Genomic DNA, 27,500 nt, shown 5'->3' with positions numbered 1-27,500 from the left:
ATTTAGAAGTCCTGGCACCCAGTTTGGAGCGAGGGAGAGCCGACCGGTGTACAACGAAGCAAAGGTTGAGTTACGTATTCCCTACAGAACGCTGTACTACGAAATAATACATAAAAAGGAAATTAATGCATCAAAGGAAACCGTATCAGCCTTCCCACGTACTATCAACCGCATTTACTGCTCTGAGAAGATTAAACACCGCTTGTTTACTGTTGGTGATGTGATAGGCCTCGTTTTTCAATTGTCAGATACATTTGTTTATGATTTTATTGTCCTGTTATCAAGTTGAGAAGTTGAGAAGTGCGTTAAATAGACATGGAACAGGAGACATATTGTTTGTTGACGTCATCAGTGCTGGTGGTGGTGGAGGTGCTGGTGGAGGTGGTGCTGGTGGTGGGGGTGGGGGTGCTGGTGGGGGTGCTGGTGGAGGTGGTGGTGGTGGGGGTGCTGGTGGTGATAGTGGTGGTGGTGGGGGTGTTACCTTGGCTAGGTTGAGGTGACCTTAACATTACAGTCGCGTAGGACCCTCGGGCCCTCACTCCTGCACCAAGCTCCCTCTGACCTCCCCCACATGCTCTCACCACCACACTACTACCACCACTCTCCTACCACCACACTCCTACCACCACACTCCTACCACCACACTCCTACCACCACCCTTGTCACGTCATAAGTCGTCATGCGAACACAACACCGTACAAATCCCAGCAAAATAGTTTTAATCTAGTAGAAGTAAAAAGACGAATATCATCAAGTCAAAGAGGAAACTAAGGCGAGAGAAGGAAGAGAACAGGAAGCAACGCAGCTGACAAGTGAGGGAGAAGCTGCCACGATGAACTATCTCCCAGCAGCCGCAAGAGGCACAGAGGCAGGATTGGTAATCCAATCAGCGATGTTGGAGGCAGTAAAAACCGAGCAGTCTGCTGTGTTATGCAGCTGACAGGAAACGGAGCGTCACAAGTCCATCATCATTTATAAGCTCCGAGAGCGAGACGAGAGGAATACGGACTCGGGGTAACAGGATTTTCCACCAAGACTAGGCGATTAATTCAGCCACTGAGATTGGGAATGACTGTGTGTATATATATGACTGTATGACAGGGGACGTTCAAGGCAGAAAACGCAGTATACAAGCAGAACAGTCCTCCAGGAAGGTACGGCAGGCTGGCCACATCCCAACCAACCACACACCTGTACCCTGTGGGAGATGCATGCAGGTGTGTCATAGAGAATATACAAACCTTGATCGACTCCCCTGTCCACCTCCTCCCAGGGTCTATCCCTGCTGTGTACTGATCAACCGGAACTCCCAGCTCCTTAGCATGGACAAAGCCACCCGGTATAAGTTAATATTAAAATTGGTACACATATGAATTCATACAGAACTACGTAGACAAAGGTCGACTTCCAAGAACGGGCGCCCGTGCAGGAAGTCTCAAGGGAGACTGAACTAGAGGTAAACATATCCAATGGAATCATAATATTTATAGCTCAGAAAAGTAAATAAGTTGCTGAAGATTTACAAATAGTAGTTGTAGTAGTAGTAGTTGTAGTAGTAGTAGTTGTAGTAGTAGTTGTAGTAGTAGTTGTAGTTGTCGTGGTTGTCGTAGCAGTAGTAGTGGTAGTCGCTTCGATTCTGCTGTGTGTGTATGGTTTGTTTGCCTGTTTCAATATTATGCATTTTCTGTGCTTCTCTTTTTGAGTCCACTTTCCTCTGGGCCTAAAAATTATTTGGCTTTCCTGCATAGCCGTTTTTCTATCTTTTTTTCATTCAGTCTACTCCATAGCAATCAGTGACTTTCACCTGAAAATCTGGCCAATATAGGTCATAGCTTTTTCCTTCAGCTAGCGAGGATTTGCACATTTCTTGGTGGAAAAGGCACTCCACTTGCAATCGAAGGTGGGGTAAGTAAGAAAGAAAGCACTACGCCTGTATTATTATGTAACACTGGAGCCAGATTCACGAAGCAGTTACCCAAGCACTTACGAACCTGTACATCATTTTTCCATCTTTGGCGGCTTTGTTTACAATTATTGAACAGTTAAGGAGTTCCGAAGCTCCAGGAGGCTGTTTATCACAATACAAACAGTTGATTAGCAAGTTTTCATGCGTGTAAACTGCTTAATAAATGTAACCAAAGCCGTTAAAGATTGAGGAAAGATATACACGTTCGTAAGTGCTTGCGTAACTGCTTCGTGAATCTGGGCCCTGGAAAGGATCTGAGAGCAAGGATCAAAAGACTCACTAGACTATTTAACATCTGGAGAAGAATGAGAGACCATTTGTTGAGCCCTTAACGGAGAAGTGTTCTTTTACATTTATTAGTCTATTTTTCAAGATCTGGGTGAATTGTATTTTCAATATTCGATCCAAGCAATTGTTCTTCAATGAACATCAAACTAATTGGCCGATAATTTGACACAAATGACTTATCTCCCTTCATAAACAAATTAGCAATTCTACGATTCCGTTGCTCAGCTTGACTATAATGAGTTAATCATATATGCAAGACAGGGTCTCATTAATCTTATCTTGACACTTTTTGACACCATGGCGTCTGGCCCTGAGGATCCGTTTTCTATTTGTTTAATGGCTTCCTCTCGTGTGACCAATCAAGCAATCAACGTGTCTATTTCACCACCTTCATAGATTTGTTCAGCTTCAGGCCAAATATCAACTTCTCATCTAGAGAGTATAGAGACAAAATGCTTATTAAGGACATCACTCATGACTTTGTCATTGTCAGCTACCTGTTCTGCCTCATTTTTTAATGGCCCAGTTCTCTCTTAATCTTTGTTTTATATATATAAAAGAATCCTTTTTTTGGAATTGTGTTTGTCTTCCCTCATACCTATACTCCTTATCTTTTGTTTTCTTACATTTTGTTTCATAATTCTTGCTTATTTTATCAAGTGTTTATCAATAATGATCCGAAATGATAGTTATCCACTTCGGGTCATTATTTGACTGATCAGTTTATTTGGTATACTACGTCACTGAAATGGATATAGATTCTCTATGGATACTCACTATGGATACTCTACAGTCAATATCCATGGAATTAATGGGTCTCTTTGTTTTCTATCTTTTTATCTCTTTATCTCTCGCTTTCTCTATCTCCCTCCCTCCCTCTTTTCCTTCCCTTCTCTCTCTGAAGGTGTTGTAAAGACCAATTTATTTTGACTTGAGCCAGGTGCTCTCCTTATCTCAGGTGTGTAAACATTGCAACACTTTTTGGTGATCATTAAAACATTTTATTGTGGTAGTGATAAATTTTTTATTAGACAGTAAAAATTATATTAGATGCTCACAATAAATTATCTTATTTACTGTGAGCGCTCTCTGATGGTCAGTATAACACTCTGATGGACAGTATAACACTCTGATGGACAGTATAACACTCTGATGGTCAGTATAACACTTGATATGCACTCAAAATACACAGGAGAAAATGGGAACTTTATGATATACTGCGCAATACTTAATAATAGGCAAAATGGCCCCTTAATGATGATGACTTGTGTGGCACTTATTGAGTGAACTCTGGCATCATATAATGAACAATGTGACACCATATGATGGATCTTACAATGATGAATAACAGTGCCATACAAAACACAATTTATCTTGACCAATTCACTGTAATCGAGGCAAATCCAAAATAAGTAAATCTTTTAATTGCTTTTTGCATCATCAATAAATGCTACAAACCCTATAAAATGTATTTTTATCCCCAGCAACGCTGTGTGTGTGTGTACTGAAACGAATATTCGACGCCCATCTGGCTTAGGGACCAAAAATATATCATGCATTGCACATGTCAGATGAGAAGAGTAAAGGTGTGAATAAATAGCTTTGAACTGAAATACAGTTTTTACACACACACACACACAAAAAAAAGATTCAGACGGGTGGTGTTTGAATAGCAATGCAAGCAGTGTTGTGTTTGTTGACTCACTAGTTCTCTGATTGTAAATGCATAGCTTATTTTCCAGGTGTGGAGGTGGGACATAGGTGGCGTAGAGAAAACCTCGTTTACGTTGTAAGATGTTGCGTCAAACTAAGCGTCAATTTAGGTGCGGCGACATTTACAAGCTTAGCGCGTGCGTGCAGACAGCTTAGAGTGTGAGTGTAGAGAGCTTAGAGTGTGAGTGTAGAGAGCTGCTGGTGTCGGAGTCGTCTAGGGCGTTCTAGCGGCAGCTGCTAACTCTTCCTGGCGCTGTTTCTTCTGCTCCAGAACCGCAAACAGCCCCTCGTGGGTACCACTGTCCTTAGTGATGCAGCTTTTTATGCGCTTACAAACGCCGTGGATGTTGACTTCACATTCTGCACACACTGGACCGTTCTGCAAGGAAGGGGGGGAGAGGAAGAGCAGAGAGCATTTAGAACAGTGGTTCTTCGCCTTTTTGTCTACCATTTTCCCCTTTTTTCCCCAAAGTTTTCACCTTTAGATCCCCCCTATTGAGAACATTTTCCTTTTATGTTGAATGTTATGAAAATGCAAAGTGTTCAGTGTTGAACAACTCTAGCGTTTGAACATCCAATTTTAAGGATTGTTTGCTATGAATTTGTCCAAGTAATGCGGTTTTTTCTTCTAATTCTGGTAAGATTAACATATATTAAAATACAAATATTTCTCATTGGCCCCCAATTGGGAACCGCTGGACCCTTGCAGGGGAGATCAGATGAGACAAACCCCCAGGTAATACAAAGGGAGGAATATGACAACATGTAACATAGAGTAAGAATATGAGCTCATGTAACACCAGGTGAGGAATATGAACCACAGGTAACACAAGGTGAATCATGAATTTATTAGTGATATTCACTTTGGATACTCTCATCCACTACATTCTCCATTCCCGTTGCTCTCTCCCTTATCATACCTCATAAATACTCAATCTTCACTCTCCCCTGGCTCTTCACCCCTAACACCCTACTCACTCACTCACTCACTCACTCACTCACTCACTCACTCACTCACTCACTCACTCACTCACTCATTCACTCACTCACTCACTACCTACCACAGGATGGTCAGCCAGCACAGTGCCTACGATCAGCACGAATATTATGAGTCCCTTGATCATCATCTTGATGGTTAGTTTGGGTCTTGTTGACGTGTCGGCTGCTGGAGAAGACGACTGGAGGCTCCCTGCTTGAGTGTGGCACTGACGTAGTGTCCTCCAGTACTGAGCCTTTATACTCGCCCGCTGCCCACGGCTGCGTTCGTATTCCCACTTGTGTTCGTTTCCCTGCATCTGGTAGGCAGTTTTTACACCCCGCTCCTCCAATCATATCTTTGAGAAACAACTGCGGAGCATCAGAATTAACGAAAGATTTGCTCTCAGATAATTTCTTTAATAGAACGAGCGAGAATTCGACAAGCGGCTTGACCATACAAATGTTGATGAAACAAAAGAGAAACTCTTCGTTTATCTGATTGTCTAGGTCACATGCGCCGCGACTTACAGCAGGCTACGTAGGGCTTTGTTATAAGGAATACCACAGGAGGATCCTACCTTCAGAAACCACAAGACGTCACTGAACTCTGCGTCAGGGTAAGACCATATGCGTGACGGAAATAAGCCTGTTGGCAACTCCTATACATACATCCACCCAAACTCCTTCATATATGTCTAACCAACGCTTGAAACACTCCGGTAATCTCGCGTCTGTTAGGCTGCCATCTAATTTTTTTCATAAATATACAACACCCGTTTCCAAATCAGTATTTATTAGGACTTTTCTGAATCAAAATTTATCCAATTTGTAGCCATTGTTTCGAGTGATATATTGTGATGGTGTATATATTGAGCCCTAATTAATGAGCCCTTTATAATACCCTCTCCTGTATATATATAAACACATATCACCACTTTCTCTTCCCTTTCTATAAAATGTAATGAATCTTTGTCTTAATCTCCATTCATAAGAGAGATTTCTAATTTCTGGCAATTACTTTGTCATCCCTTTCTGTACGCATTTAATAGATTTTATATCAATATTAATAACCCAACCAACCCACACACGTGATAAAGAGAGTGGCGATGTTTCGGTCTCTCCTGATCCGAAACGTCGTCACTTTACTTTTCCTACCAGACGGGAGCCCAGATCGACACCGGAAGAGTGCGCCATTTAAGTAACAGGAGCCCAGTAACAGACCTGCAGTAATATTATAAACAGTAGAAACGGTACCGGGAAAAGGAAACCATTTCTGACTTCTAGGTAGCCGTTGGGGGCGGCGGTAATGGGACGTGACCACCTCTAATTGGGTTGACTGCGTCCAATCAATTGCAGTTCTCTACCTCCCTCTCCACTCTCCCTGTAAAGTTGGGTGAACTTCTGGCCTCGAACCATGGACACACAAACAGATAGACAGACATTCCGTTTTATAGATACTGATGTGTTTGTTGTATTATTTATTTTTGAATCATGTCAGTGAAGCTTATATTTCTTTGCTTATGATCCGATCTATATTACAGATACCAAGAATAAACTACATGATCTAAATGAGGGCCTAACGAGAGCAATATAAAGCCGAAGACTGTCGTTAGAGTCTTATTGTGAACAATGCTAGAAATAAGTCTCAGTATTCCATTGGCTTCATTTCGAATAATTATGCATTGGGTTTTTTGGGGGGGAGTTAAGATCATTACCAATCAGGACTTTCAAATCCTTTTCCGCATTCAGATTTCTCGATTTCAACTTTTTGTTTAATCCCATGTTTCAGGCCCCATGTTTCAGGCCCCATGTTTCAGGCCCCATGTTTCAGGCCCCATGTTTCAGGCCTTTCCCAGAACATTCTCCAGCCCCTGAGATCTCTGACTGTATGGGAATAAAAATTATATATCAACTAATGACTAAATAATAATGTCCCTAAACTGAGCTTGAATTATGCCATCAAAAGAAAGTAATAAAGCACAGAGGGCCTGGTTGTAAAGCGGGTAATGGCTCGTGTTCTGGAGAGGATGGGAAGGGAAAGGCTTTAAAATGAGTTGAGGGAGACTCGCCTGAAGGAGACTTTGCCGGGGTGGCAGGTGATAAATATGGGGAAGGAGCATATAATATTAGATGTTCCTTGCCCAAGAATGAGTTCTTGACTCAGGAATGAGCTCCTTTGCCTATCATCGCAACTTAGAAGACGATCAGAGAATGCTAGACACTAATGGCTCAGCAAGTCATTAGACACAGAGTCAGTCAGTCAGTCAGACTGTCAGGTCAGTCAGTCAGACACCTACCCTCAATATTTATTCTAAAAGCAATTGTGTTAAGGATTACACTGTTAAGGTTGTGCTTTGATTTTGTGTTAAGGTTAATTTTTGTGATTAGGTTAACCTTACTGCGTTAAAGTTGAGCGCTATATCAATCATACTTTTTGTTTAAGAGAAAGATAAGGATGAACAAAGCAAACTTTCACGTTAATTTAATATTAAGTGGTACAAATATTCCAAGGAAATACTGCAAAACGGTTTTGACATAATATGATATTTCCACCGGATTCACCCATATATATAATAGTGTTATTTAATAATCAGAATCTCGGTCGGAGAGGTGAGCTGAGTAGGTAAGTCTTAGTCAATGAAATGTTTGATACATTGACCGTGTAATGAAATGTGTGATATATTGATATATATATGATATATTGACCGGAGTAACGAAGGCGCCGCCTCGATTGGGTCAACAGCCCTTCTACTGTATACTTTATTCATATTTTATTATGAAAAAGGGCAATAAAACAACACATTAGCATAAGCCTATTGTAGTGGGTGATTAAAGTACATATTTTTGTTCTACAAACACATAAATAATAATTATAATTATTATTGTCATTATTATTGTTTTGTTTTGATAAGATCACTTGTTAAAATTATCATTTATTTTAGTAAATTTTGGCATGATGATTTATGTGAAGATCATCAGGTGTCAAGACCTGAGTCATTCATCTTGTGGGTCCTCGTGATGAGTTCTACAGTGGTGTCACCGTGACGGTGTCGGCTACGGTGGTGACAGTCCTCCATTGCCTGGCGCGGGGAAATGCAGTTAACCTTGCCTCCATTACTGGGCTTACTGTGCCACTACTGTGATCATGTTGCTATACTGTGATGGTCTCCCACCCTGGCTACTGTGATGGTCTCCCACCCTGGCTACTGTGATGGTCTCCCACCCTGGCTACTGTGATGGTCTCCCACCCTGGCTACTGTGATGGTCTCCCACCCTGGCTACTGTGATGGTCTCCCACCCTGGCTACTGTGATGGTCTCCCACCCTGGCTACTGTGATAGTCTAAATTTCCTATTACTGATATTGCCTCCTTCCTCTTGCTACTGTGATGATCTTCACTTCATACTGTGACTGACTCTCTCTCTCTCTGTCTTGCTACTGTGATGTCTCCTCTTGTTACCTTCTCTCCCAAGGAAAAAAAGATACAAATCTCTTTTGATATAAATTAAACTTTTTTAGTCAATATTTCACCATCGGGAGTAACGAGACCGTATTTGGCAGAGCAGCGCGGAGCTCTCACAACAGCAGACACCACGTGTGATCTCTCTGCCCCATAACAAGTTCACTCTGACCTTTCTAAACATGACCCTGACGCGACTCTCTCAATCTCTCTCTCTCTCATTCCATCACTGTAGAGGGCCCGCCCTTGCAGCCCTCGTCATTAGTGGCGGTGATGGCGATGAGGGCGTAGCGGACTCCAGAGGTAAGGGGGACCCCATGGTGCATGTGCATGGGCCGGTTGGGCTGCACTACGGCCCATCCGGTCCGGTTATGGGGCACCAAGAACTCCCGCTCCTGGCCGAAGTATGGGTTCCCCAGCTTGTACTCCAGACCGCCTCCCTGGAAAGGTTAACGAAGTGGTTGGGACTCTGGTATTATTATTGTTATCTTTGGCTTAATTATTGTAATTACAACAAGTGGCGATAACAGTAATTTGTAGAAGTTGCGTTGGTAGGTGTTGTTTTGCTACTGGTACTTGTGGTAATAGTGGTAGTAATATTATATGCAGGAAGATCGAATTAGTATATTAGTTATTATGATATTAATTTGGTCTTTCAAATTAATATCAGCGTGATGGTCACGTCCCTCAGGTGATAGGAGACTGAGTTAGGGAAAAGGGTCGTTGATTTCTGGAACAAATTAATGAGAACATAATAGAAGTGAGATCGTTGGATTGTTTCAAGTGTAGGTTAGACATGTATATAAATGCGTTCTATTTTATATAAATTGCAGCTATCTCGTTTGGGCCAATAGGCCTTCTGCAGGTTCCGTTATTCTTATTTTCGTATGTTATCTAAGATGACACGTGCCTCTTTATCCAAGCTGACACTGTAGTCACTATATCCAACCTGATATCGTCTGTACCCCCCGATATCATATATAGTAAACACAGTAGTGGAGATAGCCAGCCTCGCCACACACCAACCATCAAGGGAAGGGAAGGGAACAATCAGGGGAAAAGCGCCAAGCCATTACAACTATATAGCACTGGGAAGGGGTCAGGATAAGGATTTGGGATGGGACGGGGGGTGAGGAATGATGCCCAACCATTTGGACGGTCGGGGATTGAACGCCGACCTGCAATCAAGAGCCGCGACACAACAAACACACAGAGTTGTAACAACTATTTTGTTACAACGTATCCACCAAAAAAATAGCATCACGACGTACCGTGGGTGTTGTGAGCTACCTGTGTGTGATTCTAAATAATCCTGTCACAGGGTTGCCTGACCTGATCCTGGCTACCACCACAGTGTGGCACTGTCTGGTGGCCGTGTTGTTCAGCCAGTTTACTTAGGTATCAGAGCTAAATCATTCACATATTTTTATACTAGTGCTATCAGGCCTTTGACAGCTTGAGATATTTAGACTATAAGACTTAAATGGTTTAACAATACAGTTGGGGGATACCTAGGCTTTGTTCAGCTTCATCTCTTGTTGCATGATGATTTGGCTGCTGTGTCTATATCACCCTGATGGGCTAATCAGGGTGATTAGCCCATCAGGGCTCATGGGCTCATCTCCTTCATATATTTATATGAGATAGTATCCATGCAAAAGAGATGCAAAAACCCTTGATTCTGAGCAGAGATCAGGTTATTTATAATGGCTTTTTATCGAGATTTTCTGTCGATTTTGCAAACATTTTCAAGTGCTGAAAGAACAGATTTTAAATCGGGTAAAACAGCTCCAGGGAACTTTTTCCCTCGCGCCAAAGACAGTGATCAGAGGCGCGGGATGAGGCAGTGCCCTGAGCCAGCTTGGGACAGGGGGAAGGGAGGGTAAAATAACGGGGAACTGCATTAAGTTGTCAAGGCTACGGTCTGATCCCGACACAATGAGACCAGAAGAAATTACACCCAAGTCCGCTCCAAACACAGTTACGTCGTGACGGCCATTACACATTCCGTCAAAATGCAACGAAATGGTGATAAGGAAAGATGAGACATTCTGGCAATCGTTGCGATCTTAGTTATTGAAAAGTTATTTTATGTGAACCTTTTTGCAATACATGAGAGCAGGGCATGTTTATCGCACAAGGAGCAAGCAGCACATGCAAATGTTTATGTTCTAACTGTTTCACTGTCAGTGTAGCGCCTTCTTGGAGATGCGAACCTTGGGTCTTGAGGCTCACGGACTCTTCCTTGTCGATTACAACCATTGTTCCATTCCCCGCTTAGAAGTCCAACCACTTGGGCTGGATGGTAGAGCGATGGTCTCTCTTTATGCAACATCGGCGCGTTCAATCCCCGACCGCTCAAATAGTTGGGCACCATTCATCCTGACCCCGTCCAAGTGCTGTATAGTTATAATGGCTGGGCGCTTTCCCCCTGATAAATCCCTGGCTTGAGGACGGGTCGAAGCAATGCAAAAGTCATTATTGAGAAAAATTAAATAAAGCACAAGAAACATTAAACGCGAATTTAGTTCCACTCAAATCAATAAGATGTAAATAAGTCTTTGAATGACATAGAGTAAATAAATAAATAAATAAATAAATAAATATATATATATATATATATATATATATATATATATATATATATATATATATATATATATATATATATACATATATATATATATATATATATATATATATATATATATATATATATATATATATATATATATATATATGCGAACAAGCCTGAATGGTCCCCAGGACATATGCAACTGAAAACTCACACCCCAGAAGTGACTCGAACCCATACTCCCAGAAGCAACGCATCTGGTATGTACAAGACGCCTTAATCCACTTGACCATCACGACCGGACAAAATGAGGTGATAGCCGAGGCTATTTGAACCACCCCACCGCCGGCACTCGGATAGTTATCTTGGGCATAGCATTTTACCAAATCACCTCATTCTTTGGGGCAACACGTGAGGAACACAAATGCGAACAAGCCTGAATGGTCCCCAGGACATATGCAACTGAAAACTCACACCCCAGAAGTGACTCGAACCCATACTCCCAGAAGCAACGCATCTGGTATGTACAAGACGCCTTAATCCACTTGACCATCACGACCGGACAAAATGAGGTGATAGCCGAGGCTATTTGAACCACCCCACCGCCGGCACTCGGATAGTTATCTTGGGCATAGCATTTTACCAAATCACCTCATTCTTTGGGGCAACACGTGAGGAACACAAATGCGAACAAGCCTGAATGGTCCCCAGGACATATGCAACTGAAAACTCACACCCCAGAAGTGACTCGAACCCATACTCCCAGAAGCAACGCATCTGGTATGTACAAGACGCCTTAATCCACTTGACCATCACGACCGGACAAAATGAGGTGATAGCCGAGGCTATTTGAACCACCCCACCGCCGGCACTCGGATAGTTATCTGAGGTGATTTGGTAATAGAATGATAGAATGAGGTGATTTGGTAAAATGCTATGCCCAAGATAACTATCCGAGTGCCGGCGGTGGGGTGGTTCAAATAGCCTCGGCTATCACCTCATTTTGTCCGGTCGTGATGGTCAAGTGGATTAAGGCGTCTTGTACATACCAGATGCGTTGCTTCTGGGAGTATGGGTTCGAGTCACTTCTGGGGTGTGAGTTTTCAGTTATATATATATATATATCAGACCCACAACCCACCGTAAAGTCATTGTTGAGGGCGAGATTGAAGGTGTAGGTGGCTCCGTCAAGGTGGTACTTGAAGGTGTTGTAGTGAGAGTTACTGGAGTACTTGAGTACGAAGAGCAGGAGAGTAATGCCCAGAGAGCGGTAACCGTAGAGGGCACTCAGCAGCTCCTGTGGTGAGAGTAGTGAGAGAGGTGGTTAGTGGTTGTGGTAGTACGGGTGGCGGGGGTGGTGCTAGGCTTAATGGGAGTGGTGGTTGTGGCAATTGTGGTAGTGGGAGCTCTCTCTTTCTCTCTCTCTCTCTCTCTCTCTCTCTCTCTCTCTCTCTCTCTCTCTCTCTCTCTCTCTCTCTCTCTCTCTCTCTCTCTCTCTCTCTCTCTCTCTCTCTCTCTCTCTCTCTCTCTCTCTCTCTCTCTCTCTCTCTCTCTCTCTCTCTCTCTCTCTCTCTCTCTCTCTCTCTCTCTCTCTCTCTCTCTCTCTCTCTCTCTCTCTCTCTCTCTCTCTCTCTCTCTCTCTCTATCTCTCTCTCTCTCTCTCCACTCACCATCTTGACAGAGTTGATGATCTTGTGGTACTCGTCGAAGTAGTCGATCTGGCTGAGGTTGATGTTGACGCTGGTGTAGGTGTGGGCCTCGTCGCGGTCGTCCTGTAACACATCTCAAGCGGGTTAGAGGAGACACCAAGTCCTAGCTGGCGGGTAGATACCTCCCTTAGCACCAGCAGTCAGGTACCTCGCCTTGCACCAGCGGTCAGGTACCTCCCTTAGCACCAGCAGTCAGGTACCTCGCCTTGCACCAGCGGTCAGAGACCTCACCTAGCACCAGGTACTCACATCTCTATGACTAATCTGGGTCGCTCCGGGGAAAGGTCAAGGAGCATACTAGAGAGCCTCGACACAAAGCGTCACACGGGCTACTGGGAACTGAGGAACATAAAAGAGTTACCGTCGTTCTCAATGTACAGGTGGCGGTGACTCACCTCGTCCTTGTTGAACCACTGGCCGAAGTGTTCCATCTCCTCGATCATTTCTCTGCAGAAGCGCTCCGTGAAGAAAGGAACGTAGTACAGGTAAGGTCCCACCTGGAGCACAACACATTTATATATATATTACATGTTAAATAAATTGTCAGTAGGACTTACACTTGCACTGTCAAGTCCCAGTGCTTGGGTCGACCCCACTGCTTGGGTCGTCCCAGTGCCTTGGTCGACCCAGTGCCTTGGTCGACCCAGTGCTTGGTTGATCAACTGCTTTGGTCGTCCCAGTGCTTGGGTTGACCCACTACTTTGGTCGTCCCAGTGCTTGGGTCGACCCGAGCACCATAAGGTTGCGCCTTGAGGGCCGACCCTCGAGTCTAGTACCTGAATAATGTTGGTTCAAAACTGTTTAAATCTAAGGACTCTGTCACCCACATTTCACATGCACCGATCTGATGGGGGGCCGCCAGGGAAGTCGAACATCTTGTAATGAAAGCAATGGGTGTGAAACGTGATCCGTAAATCAGCAAACTGTCACCAATCAGCCAGTAAAGCTGATTGAGGCTAGGCCCAAATGCCTAACTGGTTCGATACCCGCCCTACTCCAAAGATTTTCTCATGGATATACCACGCGGTTGTGATTTACTTGATTATTCCACTATACCTCACTCTCTACTCTTCATATTGTTCTCCCTGTCACCCTCTCACCTGCTCAGGCTCCATCTTCTTGTTGATAATCTTGAAGATGTCGGGATGAAGGTAGCGGGCGGCCCAGGTCGGCTTGTTGTGGGCGATGCCCCACAGGTCCGGGTGCTTCTTGCCCGCCTTGTAGCCGCGAGGATCCAGCAGCATCCCGGGATGCACTGATGTGTCGATGAAGTGCTGAGTCTGTGAGAGACACACCACAGGAGCTTTATATGCTGTCTCTGCTCACGATGTGTGTGTGTTATTCCTGCATTAGTATCAGCCTCATCGGTTTGTCTGAAAGCATATATGTGTAAAGAAAGCATTAGGAAGCTATGTGTTCCATCGTTCCCGTTCCTCAGACGTACCGTCTGCTGTATGCTGCCAGTCTTAGCATTCCTCTATCACCGCCCACAGTCGCTTCCATTCCCCCACATATTAAAGGCGGAGCTCCGCTGAGGTGTAAAGCGTTCAAAGGATATTTAAGTGAAGTGAATGCGATTCGGAAGAACCAATTCTAGTGGTAGCGTAAGAGGCCCTCATTTGGCCTGTATGGCTCCACATTAAATACCTCCAACATAGGGACCCCCGAAGGTACACCCTGGACTCACGTACCTCACGTTTCACCATCACTCACTCATCTTGGCTCCCTCCGTAGCCGCCCCTCGCCTCGCCTCCACCGCCGCCACACTCACTCACCTTGCCTGCAAAGTAGTCCTCAAGGGCGCCGCTCGTCACCACCGTGAATGTCTTCACCTTCTGCACCCTCAGCGTCGCCCTGAGAGGGAAACACGCGATGGTGATGAGTCGCCTATTGCAATCCTCTACTTCCTTACACTTCCCTCCCATATCCTTCCCTCCCTTACACTTCCCTCCCTTACACTTCCCTCCCTTACCCTTCCCTCCCTTACCCTTCCCTCCCTTATCCTTCCCTCCCTTACCCTTCCCTCCCTTAAACTTCCCTCCCTTACACTTCCCTCCCTTACACTTCCCTCCCTTATCCTCTCCTCCCTTACCCTTCCCTCCCTTACCCTTTCCTCCCTTACATACCCTCTAGTGACTAAACCACACAACAGAAAAGGGAGAAACGACGCCGTTTAGGTCCGGGTTACTCACTAACCTCATTCACCGAGTATGTAGGTCCAGGGGCCGACAAAATCTTACTTTACCCCTGAATAAGATACGTGGAGTGGAGGAAGGGGGATTAGGTGGGGGGGATTATAATCCCCCACCCCCCACCTAATAACGGGAGGGGGGGGGGGATTAGGTGGAGTATTTTCAGCGTTACCTAGCGTTGCTTCCTTGGACCATCGTCCAAGAGGCCCGGTCTCTGACCAGGCCTCCAAGGTCAGATAACAATACGCGTAGTTATAGTGCAGTGTAAATAGGAACTGCCGTGTACGAACTAAAAGGACATTAAAATTATTCAATATTATTATTATTCTTATATTCAACATTTATTAAAGGCAAAGCCCAGGAGCTGGAACACGACATTATCTATCACCTCCCTCTGGTTCAATAAGGGAAACGTTGCATATAATTTGCTTTTACGGAACGCGAGTAAAGCATTCTAAAGAACGGAGTTTCGAACACGTATGTTGAACCGCAGCAATCATCGCTAAAAATTGGACCCAAGAGCTGAAGCCCAACACACAGCCTTTGACCTTCTTTGGGGGTCGAATAGGTTAGCCCCACACACACATAGTTTGGTTGAACGACTCACAATTGTGGCTTTATTGAAATAATTTGTAACACTCTTCTCCACTTAAAGAACGTCCTTTAATTAACTTTAAATTCTGCTTCATAATAGCAACCTGCATGACGTCAGAGCTGCATATATATTGTCCTCATTAGATTGTAGTTCGTAATTCAACAATTAAATCCACAATTTTAGGACATCTGGAGCCCCACAGTGTGGCTCGAATATGCAGATTCCATAATATTCACTTGAATCTACATACAGAGTGGCTACGATAATTATATATAATTTCGATTATAAAACACTAACCATTAAAGGGTAAAACAGAAACAAAGGCAAAAGTTATGCAATTAACTGAGAGTTACTAATTTGTTTAATTTATTATAATTGTTAGAAAAATAGAGAAATTAAATATTAGAACTTGTGAAGAAGGTATAATTTTGTTAATTATTTTTTGCTTATTGTATAAAGCAAAAACTTTCTGTAATTTTGGAAAAATGGAAAGAATACTGGAAAATGTAACCTGCGTTTATGGGGAAATAGAAGGAGTGTTCAGCAGTGAATGTTCCTGTGTGTCTGTCTGTCTGTCTGTCTGTCTGTCTGTCTGTCTGTCTGTCTGTCTGTCTGTCTGTCTGTCTGTCTGTCTGTCTGTCTGTCTGTCTGTCTTTCTCTCTCTCTCTCTCTCTCTCTCTCTCTCTCTCTCTCTCTCTCTCTCTCTCTCTCTCTCTCTCTCTCTCTCTCTCTCTCTCTCTCTCTCTCTCTCTATCTCTCTCTCTCTATGTCTCTGTGTCTCTCTCTCTCTCTCTCTCTCTCTCTCTCTCTCTCTCTCTCTCTCTCTCTCTCTCTCTCTCTCTCTCTCTCTCTCTCTCTCTCTCTCTCTCTCTCTCTCTCTCTCTCTCTCTCTCTCTCTCTCTCTCTTCCTCAGGCCTGAGCATGTGGTGTGGTTGTGCGTGAGCGACAAATATACTGAGCACCGCGGGCTCCCGGTACTGCGCAAGAACTCATAGATTTGCCCATTACAGATAAATTATAATAGGTATAATATTTTATCATTTTGTCACATAACAAATCATGATACAGCAACACAATAATATTATTCATAGTCGAGGCAATGCCATTCCGAGATTTCTCGTAGGGGCAAGTTTGGCACTGTGTTCCTTGGCACTCTTTTCTTTGACACCTATCCCGACTAGCCCATAATGGGTATGTATCAAATAGCATCTACTATGGCGCATTTGGTGAAACTAGCCCCGGGCGTCTGACCTTCAATCTCGGACAAACAGTCAGACAGACAGATATTTCTATTTACACACACACACACACACACACACACACACACACACACACACACACACACACACACACACACACACGCTTTGAAGCTCATATCAAGAGGATAACAGCAGCAGCATATGCCAGGTTGGCTAACATAAGAACGGCCTTTAGAAACTTGTGTAAGGAATCTTTCAGAACGTTATATACCACATATGTCAGACCAATCCTGGCGTATGCGACACCAGCATGGAGTCCATATCTAGTCAAGCATAAGACTAAAATGGAAAAGGTTCAAAGGTTTGCCACCAGACTAGTACCCGAGCTGAGAGGTATGAGCTACGAGGAGAGACTACGGGAATTAAACCTCACTTCGTTGGAAGACAGAAGACTTAGGGGGGACATGATCACCACATTCAAGATCCTCAAGGGAATCGACAGGGTTGATAAAGACAGGCTGTTTAACACAAGGGGCACACGCACTAGGGGACACAGGTGGAAACTGAGTGCCCAAATGAGCCACAGAGATATTAGAAAGAACTTTTTTAGTGTCAGAGTGGTTGACAAATGGAATGCATTAGGAAGTGATGTGGTGGAGGCTGACTCCATACACAGTTTCAAGTGTAGATATGATAGAGCCCAATAGGCTCAGGAACCTGTACACCTGTTGATTGACAGTTGAGAGACGGGACCAAAGAGCCAGAGCTCAACCCCCGCAAGCACAACCAGGTAAGTACAACTAGGTGAGTACACGCACGCACACACACACACACACACACACACACACACACACACACACACACATGGTAACCTTTGCACAGCCACTGGGTAATAAAAACTAAAATCAAGTACCAAACAAGGTAACAAATGGACTGTGAAGGGTATAATCACTACACCAGAAAATATATATATATATATATATATATATATATATATATATATATATATATATATATATATATATATATATATATATATATAATAGGTACCCCCTATATAATATTTATATATATATATATATATATATATATATATATATATATATATATATATATATATATATATCCACTTTTTACCCTCATCTCTCGAGCATGCTGTCACAACGCCTCTGAATCTCTTCTATTCATGTTACTAAATATCACAATAAGGGGGATACAAGAATTTACATATATATAATATTGGGAGGGTTCGGTCCAGGGTGCCGGGGGTTTTTCCTTTACCACCCCCAACCCCACACCCACACCCACACCCCATACCCCACACCCTCACCCCACACCCTCCACCCCACACCCCCACCCGCCCAAGCGCCGCTCGGCTGGGTTACAAGCACAAGAAGCGCGGAACTATAAGTTTCAACACCTATTGTGGAAGGTCTTCTTGACACGCAACTCCACTTGTTGATATTTACCAAAAGGTTAAACTCTGTTGAGTTCGGAAAGTCATTGAAGGAATGATCACTTGGACACAGTCCCTCACAAGGTGCTTGAATACTTAGCGTCTTGCCTGTTGGTCAAACACCACTGTTGGATTTTTTTAACCTTCCATGACATGTCTTACAGGAGTTTTTTTCGTATGTAGCACTTGTTCTAATAAGTGGCAACTTCTCTGAAGTGTGTTTTTCTGCATGGCAAAAGTGTCGTACCATGGAAGCAACCTAAGTCGCGGTGGTAGGGTCTGAGTCCTTTGTTTTAGCCTAGCAATCTGAGGTAACGGGTTCCTTCGGGTGAAGCCAAGTTGGAGTTGTAACCAAGCCTTCAATGTCTTGATGAAGTCACCCAGATCAAGCTCCGAGCTCAGCCCGCAGACTGACCTTTCAAGCAACTTCAGAGATAGAAATAACTCGCAGTGGTTCTCTTATGTATCAAAAGGTGCTATTAATACCAGCTTCCAAGTAGAGAGACTGAAAGCAGCCGGAAAACTCCTCAAAGTGTCCATGATCTCAAGCTGACTTAAGAAGGCTCTCCAGCAACTGAAACAAATATTTATTAAAAAAAACAAATAATCACGTGGTAAATCGTTCTTCCCATCAGGTTGATACGCGATACTATACTGCAGGTGCTAATCAGCTTCTGCACGTGCTAATCAGCTTCTTTCTGACTTTCTGACGTGCTAATCATCAAATCTGACCAATTTCATCAAGTGTACATGTCAGCATCCTTTCTCTTCCAGGGAATGTCAGATAAGAAACCTCAGTGTGATTACTTGTTTGTACACACACACACACACACACACACACACACACACACACACACACACACACACACACACACACACACACACACATACACACACACACACACACACACACATACACACACACATATACACACACACACACATATACACACACACACACACACACACACACACACACACACACACACACACACACACACACACACACACACACACACACACACACACACACACACACACACACATATACACACACACACGCACACATATACACACACACACACACATATACACACACACACACACATATACACACACACACACACACATATCTTCATTTAAGCTTTTAGCTTAAACTGTGGGAAATGACTGAGCAGTTTCAGCTTAATGTATATGTTACAAGTTATGTATCGCTTTGAGATTTGTTTGTTTCAAAACACGATAACTGAAGTAAATATTATATATTATATATTTTCTTCCAGAGCTCCTGATTAACAGAGATTATCACAGACGATGAGTTACAATAACGCGGCTGAAGATAAGATGACCAAAACCACACATCAGAAAATGTAGATAATGGTCCAGGACGGACCGAAACCTCGTCCTTTTTTCATTTTCTGATGTGTGGTTATTATTATTATTATAATTATTTTATACTTGTCAATAATTAGCAGTTGTATTTTTTGTATCTATAAATGGAAATGTCTTTCTGTCTCTCTATCTGTCTGAGGCTGGAGGCCAGACACTTAGGGGTAGCCTTACCCAATTTTTAACAGTAATTGCTGTAGGTTACAAGTCAAACACGGGAGGGTCATGGTTGGTATCAATGAAATATAAGTGCCACTTGACACAGTATTAAATCGACCCTAATAACGAAGCTTGTAATATATTAACTGGACGCTGTAGTATTTGTAATTTTCCTTACTATAATACAAAACATTAGACACTGATGCCTACAAAATGTTCCAACAAATTCTATCAATTTTTGTCTGTAATAATCTGTAAAATGTATTCATGAAGTCATGAATTTCCCCATCCCCAAATCCTGCCGACCCACTAATACTCGGTATTTTCATGTTTTCTGTTAGCAATGTCTCAGCTAACAAGTTCTAATCCAAGAGTGGACTGTTACAGCCTTCGAAACAGAAAGTCTGAGGTTGACCAGACCATACACTAGAAGGTGAAGGGACGACGACGTTTCGTCGACTGGAGAAACGTCATCGTCCCTTCACCTTCTAGTGTATGGTCTGGTCAACATTCTTCAGCCACGTTATTGTGACTCATCGCCTGCAGAAAGTCTGAAGGGCTTACCTGAACTTGCGGTTGACTATCAGCTCGTTCCACTGGGAGTCGAGGCTGTCACCACACTCGAAGTTGGTATCTCCTTGCTTCCTCCTCTGCTTCAGGAGGGGACCCACCACTGGTCTGCAGGCAGGAAAGGGAATGATGACACGTGGATCGAAGACAAAATGTTTCATCCGAAGTGCACAAGGAGATCCTGGCACTTCATCAACATTGTTTATTTTGAGTAGATAATTTGTTCAACTCCCACAAACACACTTAAGTAAGAAAAATTAGGTAAGCTGTTCACACACACACACACACACACACACACACACACACACACACACACACACACACACACACACACACACACACACACACACACACACACACACACACACACTCATACACACACACACACACACATACTACCTACAAAATCCTCAGGGGAATTGACAGGGGTAGATAAGGATAAACTGTTTATCACTGCTGGTACGCGAACACGGGGACACAGGTGGAAACTGAGTATCCAAATGAGCCACAGAGACGTTAGAAAGAACTTTTTCTGTGTCAGAGTAGTTAACAGGTGGAATGCATTAGGCAGTGATGTGGTGGAGGCTGACTCCATACACAGTTTCAAATGTAGATTTGATAGCCAAATAGGCTTAGGAACCTGTACACCAGTTGATTGACAGTTGAGAGGCGGGACAAACGAGCCAGAGCTCAACCCCCGCAAGCACAACTAGGTGAGTACACAGGTCTTCAGCTTTGGGGTCGTAGTCCCAAGGGTCCGGGTTTGATTCCCGGTCAAGGAATAAACCAATGAGCAGATTTTCGTTCACCTGATGACTTTGTTCACTTAGCAGTAAATAGATACCTGGGGATTAGACAGTTGCTGCGGACTGCATCCTGGGGATGTGTATGCGTATGCTAGAGATAAATCTATGTTGTAGATATAATATAGGAACTATAGTTAGATTGTCCGTACATTAAAAACCGACGGATAGAAAGGCGGAGTCCAAGAGCTAACAACTGCTGGGGTTCAGTTCCAGAGACCATTATGTGCCTTTGTAACCTTTCCCACTACCGCCCACAGGATGGGTATGTGGGCCCACTACCGCCCACAGGATGGGTATGTGGGCCCACTACCGCCCACAGGATGGGTATGGGATCCACTTCCGCCCACAGGATGGGTATGGGGTCCACTACCGCCCACAGGATGGGTATGGGGTCCACTACCGCCCACAGGATGCGTATGGGATCCACTACCGCCCACAGGATGCGTATGGGATCCACTACCGCCCACAGGATGGGTATGGGGTCCACTACCGCCCACAGGATGGGTATGGGGTCCACTACCGCCCACAGGATGGGTATGGGGTCCACTACCGCCCACAGGATGGGTATGTGATCCACTACCGCCCACAGGATGGGTATGGGATCCACTACCGCCCACAGGATGCGTATGGGATCCACTACCGCCCACAGGATGGGTATCGGGGGCATAATAATCCTAAAAATTGAATTGAACAGAAACTAAGTTGAGTTCACATAACATAAATAACAGGTTAATAACTAAGATTTTATTAATTGTGAAGATGAATGTTACAACAATGTAGTTGGGAAATATTGATGTTTAAACATTAACTATGTAAAGGTTAATGTGATATTTGTTTATTTACCTGAGTTTACCCGAGCGCCGCTATCTCTAGTGGTCTCAAAGTTGATAAGAATGTTTAAATATATTTCAAGCCGACAAAGGCTTATTATACTGTTTTTGGTAAGGGATAAACTAATTTCCAGCTGGTTAAGGCTATGAGCGCTGGTAAAGGCTTCTGAAGGATATTGTGTAGTGTTCGCTGACGTGTCTGAAAGCTGTGACCTGAAAAGTGTGTTTATCAAATAAATATTTCTTAGAAATTTTTAATACAATTTTATTTAATTTCCTCGCAGTAATTATTTTCTGTGTTGAGTAATCATTGCATTGGAATTATTCAGTGTTGATTCCATTTATTCTGTGTAACGTTTTGTTGAGGATTACGAAGTGTAACAGCGATGTGACACTGAGGTGAGTATGTCGTGACAGGTCAGGTGTCAAGTTACATGTCTCAGGTCAGGTGTCAAGTTACATGTCTCAGGTAAGGTGTCAAGTTACATGTCTCAGGTAAGGTGTCAAGTTACATGTCTCAGGTCAGGTGTCAAGTCACTTGTGTCAAGACAGGGGGCCAGATTCACGAAGCAGTTACGCAAGTACATACGAACGTGTACATCTTTCCTCAATCTTTGACGGCTTTGGTTACATTTATTAAACAGTTTACAAGCATGAAAACTTGCCAATCAATTGTTGTTATTGTTATAAACAGCCTCCTGGTGCTTCGGAGCTCATTAACTGTTTAATAATTGTAAACAAAGCCGCCAAAGATTGAGAAAAGATGTACAGGTTCGTAAGTGCTTGCATAACTGCTTCGTGAATCTGGCTCCTGGGGCTGCCATCAAACCTGGCTTTGCCTCAGACCAGGGGTCACCTTCAGACCTCGGCTAAGGAAACGTTGGGGGACGTAACGGCGTTAGCTTCGCCTCCTTTGATCGGTTATCGTTGGAAGGATTCCAACCCGCAGGGCGGGCGGCCATTGTCACTGGATATTATCCTTTGAGATCCAGGCAGACCGGGAACACAGGTTAATTAACCTCTGCACACTCAATTGCAAGAGCTGAGCTCTGATAGGAGTCAGTCACTGCTGATGTCTGTTAGTCTCTATTGATGTGTGACGCTCACTGCCGATGGGCGTCAGTCAATGCAATGCATTTCAGTCAGGGCAGTCAATGACACTGCTGCTGTGTCAATCAGCTCGGTCCTGAGACCATTATTATTATTCACAAACAGAGAGCCAAAGTGTTCTGCCATGAAACCTTCGCTGTGTTCAAGAAATGTGTCTGTGAATAACCAGGTGATGAGCCCACACAACAGCGACAAGACTTGAAGTGGGGAAAATGAAGTATGTGGAATGCATACAAAAAAAAAACTGTATGTTTTCTAGCTGGAACTTCACAAGACCAAAAGAGGACACACACAACTCCACGTGATAGGCGCACCAAAACGTGCCACGACCAGCAGAAGGACAGCTCCAGGAACTGAAAGCGAGGAAAAGCACTGAGTCCCAGACCAGATCTCACTAATGACACTAAAAGAGGCCGCTGAATAATTGTGTAGACTTCTTTTATGGATGATCGATCCTAATGAGGCTCCAGGAACACTTAGAACACATACATTTGTCTTCGACGTTCAAATAAGGGTGAAGAACTCAACGACAAGATGTAGAATTACTTGAGAATGGTCCAGGACGGACCGAAACATCGACTTGAGAATGGTCCAGGACGGACCGAAACATCGACTTGAGAATGGTCCAGGACGGACCGAAACATCGACTTGAGAATGGTCCAGGACGGGCCGAAACGTCGTCGTCCCTTCAACTTCTAGTGTGTGGTCTGGTCAACAAGATGTAGAAAATCAGTCAAGAGAATCATAGTGTTGAACAGACACTTCCACATTTCCAACAACAATGCACTTCCATCCAAAATAACTATAGATACTATTATTATTGGGCTGCAGGTTGAAAGATTTGCACCAAGACTTCTTTCTTAAGTAGTGAAACTGAGGGAATTGAACCTCGCCACACTAGAGAAGCAAAAGGAATAGCGTGGACATGATAATGATATTAAAGATTCTAAAAGGGAATTAGCAAAGTAGATAAAAAAATTGTTCAAGGTTAGGAGTAGCAAAACGAGGGATAATAGATGCAAGCCAGAGACGCAAATGACAAATAAAGAAATCACAAACAACTTCTTCAAGTTAGAACTGTTTAATAAATGGAATGTTTGAGATAAAAAAAAATGTATTGGAGCTACCTCAATACGCAACATAAAAAAGAAAATTGATTAACAGATATCCTGTGGTTTCATGAACTACCAATGGGTCGAAAGGCAAGTTTCAGGATCTGAAGCTGCACCCTATAATCACATCTGAGTACTTCTACCCTCATTACACACAGAAATCACAATAGCGTGATGTATCAAATGAACAAATACATCATTTGTTTGTGTCTCGGAGAGGCTGCAGGATCCGAGTAAATTCATTAGAATTTCTGTTTGCAATTCTTACACCATGTCGTAGCTCAGTCGATTAAGGCAGCGTCTGGGATGCTCTCGGACGTAGGTTCGAATCCTCGTCACGGCCCTTGTGGATTTGTTCTTCTACCGTCCTCTTCCACCACTATTGTGTGTGTGTTGCTCTCTCACGCCGGGGAGCCGGTCGGCCGAGCGGACAGCACGCTGGACTTGTGATCCTGTGGTCCTGGGTTCGATCCCAGGCGCCGGCGAGAAACAATGGGCAGAGTTTCTTTCACCCTATGCCCCTGTTACCTAGCAGTAAAATAGGAACCTGGGTGTTAGTCAGCTGTCTCTGGCTGCTTTCTGGGGGTGGAGGCCTGGTCGAGGACCGGGCCGCGGGGACACTAAAAGCCCCGAAATCATCTCAAGATAACCTCAAGATCTCAAGATAACCTCAAGCTCTCAAGATAACGCCCCACAAGTACTCACCTGCCGGAGGCGACGAGGCTAGAGAGGGTGGCCGGGTCCTCCAGGAGGGCCTGGGGCTCCATCAGCACCAGGAAGGAGCAGCCCACCGCCCTACACTTGCTCCTGAACACACAAACATCAAACAGGTTAATACATTTTGTTTAAATCAATGTCTTTCACTTCTGTATATGATTCACTAATTTTTTTTAAATTATTACTTCAAAGTTTCATTTCGTAATGCAATGCTTCAGGGGTGAGAGGTAACTACAGAAGCAGGAAGAGATGATTAGTCGTTTATATACGTCATCCTAAAAAAATGGATGACATATTTAGAAAATAAATCTCATTCTCTCCCTTACCAAACTAAATCTGAATGGATCTTAGGGATACTACTGCCGAATTGGTAACGAATGTAAACAGATTGGTTGAGACTAATATAGTCAAATGGCCTGAATTTCACCTGCCGAAAGCCACTGAAGAGTACAAGTCTGGATATGTCTATGATAGTGTCAAGACCCACAAACCGGAAACCTACTTCGTCTGATTATCTGCTAGAGACCTATACCCAGGTGTATGCTAGCTCCAAGAGTGACTGACTACCAGCCTCGAACAGACGAACAGACAGACAATGTCTCTCTCTCTCTCTCTCTCTCTCTGTCTGTCTGTCTGTCTGTCTGTCTGTCTGTCTGTCTGTCTGTCTGTCTGTCTGTCTCTCTCTCTCTCTCTCTCTCTCTCTCTCTCTTTCTCTCTCTCTCTCTCTCTCTCTCTCTCTCTCTCTCTCTCTCTCTCTCTCTCTCTCTCTCTCTCTCTCTCTCTCTCTCTCTCTCTCTCTCTCTCTCTCTCTCTCTCTCTCTCTCTCTCTCTCTCTCTCTCTCTCTCTCTCTCTCTCTCAAATTAATTATCAAACATAAAATATGCTAAACCCATTTCCCCAACACCCTGACACATGAACGCCCATGACTGCATTACATAGAATTCATAAAAAAACGGATTGCAGTTGACGTCAGTGAATTAATTTCGTTATCCTCACTCTGGTTTGCTTTTCATGTGTTGATTTATATATAACAACACCACTGAAGGATTAATAAAATGGATATGCGTTAAATGATTGCCGGCGTCTGTCCCCCTGGAGGGCTGGGGGCGGTACCTGGCCACAGGGTACAGGTGGACGCCAATCCCACAGTAAGAGCAAATTATGGCTTGAGGTTCAAGACTTCCTCGACTCGATATAGATCCCAAAGTAGTACACTTGGACAGATTTAGAAGAAGTACACTTTGGTTGAGAAGTAGTACTCTAGACCGGTCGGACGAGCGGACAGCACACTGGACTTGTGATCCTGTGGTCCTGGGTTCGATCCCAGGCACCGGCGAGAAACAATGGGCAGAGTTTCTTTCACCCTATGCCCCTGTTACCTAGCAGTAAAATAGGTACCTGGGTGTTAGTCAGCTGTCACGGGCTGCTTCTTGGGGGTGAAGGCCTGGTCGAGGACCGGGCCGAGGGGACACTAAAGCCCCGAAATCATCTCAAGATAGACTGGTTGAGAAGTAGTATACTAGACTAGTTCAGAAGTAGTACACTATCTTGAGATTATCTAGAGATGATTTGGGGCTTAGCGTCCCCGCGGCCCGGTCCTCGACCAGGCCTCCTTTTTGTTACACACCCCCAGGAAGCAACCCGTAGCAGCTGTCTAACTCCCAAGTACCTGTTTACTGCCAGGTGAACAGAGGCATCAGGCTGATAGAAACTATGCCCATTTTGTTTCCGCCTCCACCGGGGATCGAACCTGAAACTTCAGGACGGAAGTTCAAAGAAATCTGAAGCGCTATCCACTCAGCTGTCAGACACTAAGGTTGAGAAGTATTGCACTTAGATTCAAAAATACTTTATCAAGACTTAGAATTCATTACAATACGTCTAGACTTAGAATTTGATGATAAACCTTTTAATTAAGAATAGCTAACACTTTAGTCTTAGATTCAAGAATAGGACGTCTTGAGCCAGATTAAAAAATAGAACATCCGTACTTATATGAAAAGGAACATATAGGTTCATGTACCGGTCTTATAAACGTAGTGCAGTTAGACCAATTAAACTATGATGGCAAACCAGAGAAATCACATCTTTTACCTTAGCCCAGACTTCAAGGATAAAAATAAAACCAAGTGATCATCTTTTAAAGTTGAGCCACTCTCCTCCGGTTTCGTCCGGAATAAATATATATATATATATATATATATATATATATATATATATATATATATATATATATATATATATATATATATATATATATATATATATATATATATATTACCGTCCAGCCCAAGTGCTTGGACTCCGGAAGCGGTGCGAGCTCTCTCACTCTGAGGTTCAGATCGTCAACACATCCAGCCGGAGTAATTAACCTGTCAACCAAAATTGGATTTGTGCTGTTCTATTAATCTCTCAACCTCTGCCTTCACCCCCTTGGTCCTTGTTGACGTGTTTGTTTACAATATGTATGTATATACTGGCTCTTGAACCCTGCCTTGCCAACTGTTTAATTTCCTATTCATTGACTCCCGACCACCCCATGTTCTGTATCATATATCTGCAGGAACAAAGCAACATAGAAATAGTGGAAACTGCAGAAGGGCTAGTGCCCCATGTGAGACAGTTCCTATTTATATCCAACCTCAACCAGTCATACATATGTATAAACCGCTGCAT

General features: G+C 43.6%; 1 protein-coding gene and 1 long non-coding RNA gene across 2 annotated transcripts in view; both read right to left on the bottom strand.

Annotated features, from left to right (window-relative positions):
• Window positions 1-3,253: 3,253 nt before the first annotated feature.
• LOC138372723 (uncharacterized) lies at window positions 3,254-5,422 on the bottom strand. Its single transcript, XR_011230898.1, has 2 exons — window positions 5,029-5,422; window positions 3,254-4,346 (listed from the first exon to the last, which is right to left on the bottom strand). It is a non-coding gene; the product is annotated as an uncharacterized lncRNA (long non-coding RNA).
• Window positions 5,423-7,411: 1,989 nt separating this feature from the next.
• LOC138372469 (multifunctional procollagen lysine hydroxylase and glycosyltransferase LH3-like) overlaps window positions 7,412-27,500 on the bottom strand; it is a 59,960-nt gene continuing 39,871 nt past the window's right edge. Inside the window, 8 exon segments of the mRNA XM_069337930.1 lie at window positions 7,412-8,844; window positions 12,121-12,276; window positions 12,650-12,751; window positions 13,084-13,185; window positions 13,789-13,968; window positions 14,464-14,542; window positions 20,243-20,356; window positions 24,812-24,913. Of these exon segments, the coding sequence (XP_069194031.1) occupies window positions 8,623-8,844; window positions 12,121-12,276; window positions 12,650-12,751; window positions 13,084-13,185; window positions 13,789-13,968; window positions 14,464-14,542; window positions 20,243-20,356; window positions 24,812-24,913 (1,057 nt within the window). The 3' untranslated portion in view covers window positions 7,412-8,622.

Source organism: Procambarus clarkii, chromosome 39 (assembly GCF_040958095.1).
Source record: "Procambarus clarkii isolate CNS0578487 chromosome 39, FALCON_Pclarkii_2.0, whole genome shotgun sequence".
Taxonomy (NCBI): domain Eukaryota; kingdom Metazoa; phylum Arthropoda; class Malacostraca; order Decapoda; family Cambaridae; genus Procambarus; species Procambarus clarkii.
This window is presented reverse-complemented; position numbering and strand designations above follow the sequence as displayed.